General features: G+C 45.7%; 4 protein-coding genes across 4 annotated transcripts in view; 1 reads left to right on the top strand and 3 right to left on the bottom strand.

Moving 5' to 3' along the window:
* Positions 1-6: 6 nt before the first annotated feature.
* VTP01DRAFT_10399 (uncharacterized protein) lies at positions 7-565 on the bottom strand (the record flags this gene model as incomplete). The annotated part of the gene is made up of 3 exons (XM_069378756.1): positions 7-285; positions 343-433; positions 486-565. Coding segments are annotated over 3 exons (450 nt in total), but the record flags the coding sequence as incomplete, so codon positions are not given.
* A 513-nt stretch (positions 566-1,078) lies between these two features.
* Positions 1,079-2,727, top strand: VTP01DRAFT_10400 (uncharacterized protein; the record flags this gene model as incomplete). Its single annotated transcript, XM_069378759.1, has 5 exons — positions 1,079-1,709; positions 1,781-1,942; positions 2,016-2,325; positions 2,382-2,599; positions 2,663-2,727. The coding sequence occupies 5 exons, from the start codon at positions 1,079-1,081 to the stop codon at positions 2,725-2,727; spliced, it is 1,386 nt and encodes a 461-aa protein (XP_069239825.1).
* A 139-nt stretch (positions 2,728-2,866) lies between these two features.
* On the bottom strand, positions 2,867-4,733 carry VTP01DRAFT_10401 (uncharacterized protein; the record flags this gene model as incomplete). Its single annotated transcript, XM_069378760.1, has 7 exons — positions 2,867-2,920; positions 2,981-3,133; positions 3,198-3,775; positions 3,837-4,098; positions 4,181-4,338; positions 4,407-4,515; positions 4,581-4,733. The coding sequence occupies 7 exons, from the start codon at positions 4,731-4,733 to the stop codon at positions 2,867-2,869; spliced, it is 1,467 nt and encodes a 488-aa protein (XP_069239826.1).
* Positions 4,734-5,189: 456 nt separating this feature from the next.
* Positions 5,190-5,623, bottom strand: part of VTP01DRAFT_10402 (uncharacterized protein) — a gene marked incomplete at both ends in the record, with an annotated part of 1,600 nt that continues 1,166 nt past the window's right edge. The window contains one exon of the mRNA XM_069378761.1: positions 5,190-5,613. Coding sequence (XP_069239827.1) covers positions 5,190-5,613 — 424 coding nt within the window. The remainder of the gene's footprint in view (positions 5,614-5,623) is intronic.

Below are 5,623 nucleotides of genomic sequence, written 5' to 3' on the forward strand. Positions count from 1 at the left end.
GGCAACCAGTGTTTTGGGGCTTTTTTCAATGATTTGCAATGCATCTTGTTGCCAGTTATCGGTAGCTGATGCATCTTGCTCTGTTGCTGTTTTCGCCGGCAACGCCTTTACGCTCTTGGGATCATCTAGCTGCAAAGGCCTGGTATCTAGGAATTTGACACGAAGTCGTTCGAGGTAGTCAGGGCCGACTTTTGCAAGTCGAGGAGGTGGTGGTGCTGTCAATTCTGCATACACTGCTTCTGCGTCTCGTTCTGACAGCTCTGCCAGTCGTGAAAGCGTCTCCTCCTTGAAAAGGACAAAAAGGTTAGCAAGCTGGTTCCCAACTCGTTGACTACATCATACCCGTTTCTTGCTCGCCTCAAGCCGGTATTCGAGATCCTTGATCTCTTCCATAGTCTTTCTAGTCTTCTTGTCAAACGTCCCTGCCTTGCTCCTGCAAACACCGTCAAAACTTGATTGATCGTCCCAGGCCCGCTCACACCTACCGCGATCCATACGATCGCACAGCGATCGTGCACGATCTGGAGCAGAATATTTGGCGCACTAGTCTTGCACGTTGCAGCATGAGGCCCAAGGGGGGATCTTGTACGAGGGTGATCGAGAAATCGTTATTTTTTTGTTTTCGGTCAACCAGGCGAGCAAGCAGCGGACTGACGACCAAGAATTTCCTTTCAGCTTTTGCATAGCAGCGGGATAAACTCAAGCTTGCAGAATACACATGCATGCACAGCATCGAACTTACACTGGACAGTTTTCCGTGCAAATCTACAGCATCGTTTGTTATTATTCGCTATCCATCTCTAGGGAATTGTAGTACTCTTCTATCTTCCAAACGACCAAGCCAGTTGCTCCCCCAACCCTCCCAAATTTAACCAACTGTTCTATTTCTTATCCGTATTCCAGTCCTTTAGAACCGATACATTGGTATATATTAACTCCATTTGAATAAACAAAGAATGTTTTTACAGCGCAGTGAGTATGCCTTGATGGTGAATTTGCGGTCGTCATGGCGAGCGGAGTGGAGCTTGTTTGCATTGTTTTCTCCTGCGACAGCACGCCTTGAATACTTTTCTGCCCAATGACGATCGCCTCGACTGCAGAGCGGGTAGTCGACTCGACTTTTCAATTTGTTGAAAAGCATCAGCATGCCGTGCGATTGACACTGACAGCAGCGGCGGCATCGGCAGCGACCGCGTCTGCGATTCTGACGTACCAGGCTAGCCAGCGGCGGAAACGATCCAAAGCGTTGAAAGACCAACTGTTGCAGGAGGCGCACACACTGCATCACGCAGAACTGACACCGCTCGGAACGATAGCTGCCAGCAACGATAGTCTCAGCACAGGCGCGCAGCAGGTCGATTTTGACGAAAGCTTGATCCAGGAGCAGTTGGCGCGCAATATTGCGTTCCTCGGCGAACAAGGTGTTCAAAAGGTGCGCCAGTCACTCGTTGTCGTTGTCGGTGCAGGCAGCGTGGGATCATGGGCTGCATTGATGCTGCTGCGCTCCGGTGTGCAACATTTGCGTATCATTGATCCGAAACGTCTGACGCGAAAGAATATGGCCCAGCACGCGGTCGCGAACGTCGAGGATATTGGACAATACAAGGTCAAGGCGTTGAAACGACATTTCCGAGAAATCGCACCGTTCTCAAGAGTCGTTGCCTGTACGGATCGATTGACGGAAATGAACATGGATGCATTGCTAGGAGGTAATGCGTGTAACCATAGCTGTGTGTAAGTGATCGATCAAGAACTGAATCCTGGCGTTTTGGGCAAAAAGGTCAACCTGCGTACGTTGTGGATGCCATGACACATCTCGATGAAAAAATAGCGTTGGCTCAGTACTGCCACCAGCGTAAAATCAAGTTAATCTCATGCATGAGCGTCGGTGCCAAAGCGGATCCTACGCGGATACAGATTTCGGATATCAGCGACAGTTTTGGCAAGTTATCATGGATGGATAGATAGTAGCAGCAGCAGCAGAAACAAAAAAATTAACGAAAATAATGTTGCAGGTGACCCTCTCACGCGGGCGTATCGCCGAAGACTGAAAATGCTAAAGATCGATCGCGGCATTCCTGTTGCTCACAGCATCGAAAAACCCAATGTGCCTGAAGGCGAACACGTTGGCGATTTTCGCACAAGACAGCTGCCTATCCTCGGCCCTATTTCCAGCATGCTCGGCATGTCGATTGCTACCTTTATTATCCTTAATCTCGCCGAATTTTCTGCAATGCCAATCATACCCGCTAGAATACGAGACAATCTGTACAACCGCATCATTCACGACGTAACAGAGCGTGAAACAAAAGTCTACAAGAACAAGTACGTAACGTCGGATTCATGAGGAGTGCACATATTCACAATGAAATGAATTATAGAACATGTCCTTTGGATATCCACGATGCAATCTACATTTTCGAAGAAATTTGGCTAGCAAAAAGCGTTCTCTCTGGACCTCAAGATAGATTGACTCTCACGCGGTGGGACAGAAGCAAACCCATGAGCTATTTGAATGCTGTGTGTATGAGCAGAGATGAGGCACGCGCTCACGATACGTTACCGCCAGACACTGATCTTCGAAAGCAATACGGAGATGGTAAGCTAGAATAGTCGCGTGAAATGATTGATGAGTTTGGCCTGCTGACTTTAGTCTTCCCAGATGTCGTAGACTTTGTAAATAAGCAATTTGAACAGGAGAAATATTTTCAAAAGTTGTGGAAATAAGAGGCAGACCATGTACATCAGTAGTAGAAAGAATAGAGTTTCTGATCAGCGGAAAAGAAGAAAGGAAGCAAATGGTATGCAAAGACACAAGTTGTCGGATAACATAGTGTTGATATTGGGAGGGGAGGATGGTAACTTGTTAGGTCGGTATCTTGTCGACTTGTGCTCTGGCTTCCTGCCACGATTCCAAATTCTAACATCGCAAAGGTACGGTGAGATTGTGTCGTTGCAATCATTGGTAATACGTTCGTACCTTTTGGCAGTATCGGATATGGATTTTTGCATAGGCTATCAACATGTCCCGCAAATCTCGTATTTTCTCTTTCTGAAATCTGTCTAGCTCAGATTGAATTTCGGTTGATGCTCCAGAGAGATCCTTTCTCGTTATTTCCAATGCTTCTTGCAGCTTTCATATGAAGATGATGAGATTATCTTATCACTTCTTTCTAGGTATATATTAGTATACATACTACGCCCATGGCATCTCTAGTTTTTCCAATCTGGTTACGTCGGGTAGCTTCAGGATCAACGTCAATGATGCCTTGCAAAGAGTGGCCCACTGCGTTGATCATTTTGATCGGACCGCTCCATGCTTTTGTAGGTCGCCTCCGCACAGACGGATTGTAATTTGCTGGGGCATGACCGTTTCCGACCGGTGACTCGTTGAGTTCGTCCACGTTAACTGCATTGCTTCCTATGGTTCTCTCCCTGCTAATCGCTTCTTCTAGTCGCCGCGCCTCATCTTCCATCAATTGCAAATTTTCCAAAGTCTCCTTTTTGCTTTCGAGAGACGACTCGATCATCTCCACTTGCGCGTGCTTCAGATGCCTAAACTTCAATACCTGCTTGATTATATGGGCAAACTGAGAATGCTCTTGGATCGGTTCAGCGAATTCGCCTTCCAGAGATGTGACCATTTGCGTCGTTTCCGTGTAGGATGAATCGACAGCTTGTCCAATCTTTTCAATTGCATTCGCAACAGCGCCTTCTTCGTTCAAACTGAATCCATTGTACACTGCTCCGAGTTCCGCATAATCGTTGGCAAGTTCTTTTAACCAGGATCAATAAAGTGATGTATATAAATCGAGTTGCTGCAAAAGCCTGCTTACCACCCAGCCGACGGATCACTTTTCTCTGGCTCTTATCGAGGTTGTTGCTCATATAATTGGCGATGCGAAATGTGAACTTTTCGGATTCTTCGAACCGTGGATCAGGAGATTTGAGTACATATGCCGTTGATGGTATCGGTATCAAGTTGCTGGAAAGTATAGCATTGTACTTGTGTGTTTGTAGTTCAGGATCCTTGCTCACGACCATTTGCAGAGGGTTTTTGGGGAGCATGGAAAGAGGAGGAGAGTGCAAGACATCCGCCTGTCGTTAACAACCAAAAGTATATATCCAATGCTCAGTAAACCAGGCGGATATATATATATCCCTTACAGATTGGACTTACCCAGACAACGCCGCTTTCAATAAATCGGTGGAACACATGGTCTCGTCCAAGCTCGGGATGCTTGGCAACACGGTTCAAAAAGGTTTGAAGCATTCTTTTCCGCTTTTCCACCATGGCCAAGTCATCCTTGACTCGAGTCTGAAGTGCAGCGTAATCGACTGTTGGATGATATCTTTTCGATCAGAATAATGCAAATCAGCAGAGCATAACATTCCCAGTTCCTCACCAAGCGAGTGCTTCTCGGGTATAGGAGGCACAATAAGCGTAGGATAAAGTTTGCATAAAGACTTTCGAAGCGATTCAAATTCGCTGTATCGTCGTTTAGTTTCAATATCCTTTCCATAGACGTTGTGAGCATCGCTGTGCCATCAATGAGAGAAGGAAAGGCCAAGAGTTTTACCCCGATCCGTATGTTATACACAACATAGGTCTTCCCAGCAGGAGTATCGGAATGCTTTTGCGCGCCCGTTATGAAAATATAGGCGTCGTCTTGATGGAGGAGTCGGTCAATTGTGCATCCGCAAAATGTTCGTGTGTTGCTTCTATTCGTCATTGCTTGTAGAAAAAGGGAGTGCGCGATAGCAGAAAGAGGGCGGCAATTCAACTCGCACGGGCTTCACAGTATTGATTCGATAAGAGGAAAAGTCAAGCTGGAAACCAGTATTGATGCTTTGGTGTATGTATGTATAAAGTGACGAAATGAGATATCAATTAACCTATCAATCTCGTTATTTGCAGGATTCCAGACGACAATGCAAATGGAGGAAACGCTTGTCTTGATTATCCAATGTAGGCCATTTAGTAACTTAAAAAGGAAAGATGATGTCCCGTGCACAATCCCATCGCTCTATCTCTACATCCTTCCTGATTTAACACGGATATCAATGCAAGTATTTTTAACACCCATTAAATCTTTATTGTTTCATGTATTCTTTCAGTGACATTCAACTACAACAGCGGTACTACTTTTGAGCAAGCAAGGGAGGAACTTGCCATTTATTTCTTGCCGTCAGTGTTTATTGTCATAGTCATCGTACTTCTTGCCATAGTCATCGTACTTCTTGTCATAGTAGTCGTACTTCTTGTCATAGTCATCGTACTTCTTGTCATAGTCATCGTACTTCTTGTCATAGTCATCGTATTTCTTGTCATAGTCATCGTACTTCTTGTCATAGTCATCGTATTTCTTGTCATAGTCATCATACTTCTTGTCATAGTCATGATTGAAGAAACCCGGACCAAACTCGCCAGCGACTTGCACTATCTTCTTGCCTTTGCCATCATGGTAAATAGCCACAGAGCCTCTGCCATTCTTGAAGTTACCAGAGAAGGCTTCAAGTTCACGAGTCTTGTAGACATCATAGTCCTTCTTGTCATAGTCGTAGCCCTTGCCGTACTTGTCATAGTCGTAGCCCTTGTCGTAGTCTCGGCGGCTGAAACTGT

The sequence above is a fragment of the Rhizomucor pusillus genome, assembly GCF_041956525.1.
Source record: "Rhizomucor pusillus strain CBS 183.67 unplaced genomic scaffold VTP01scaffold_8, whole genome shotgun sequence".
Classification (NCBI taxonomy): domain Eukaryota; kingdom Fungi; phylum Mucoromycota; class Mucoromycetes; order Mucorales; family Lichtheimiaceae; genus Rhizomucor; species Rhizomucor pusillus.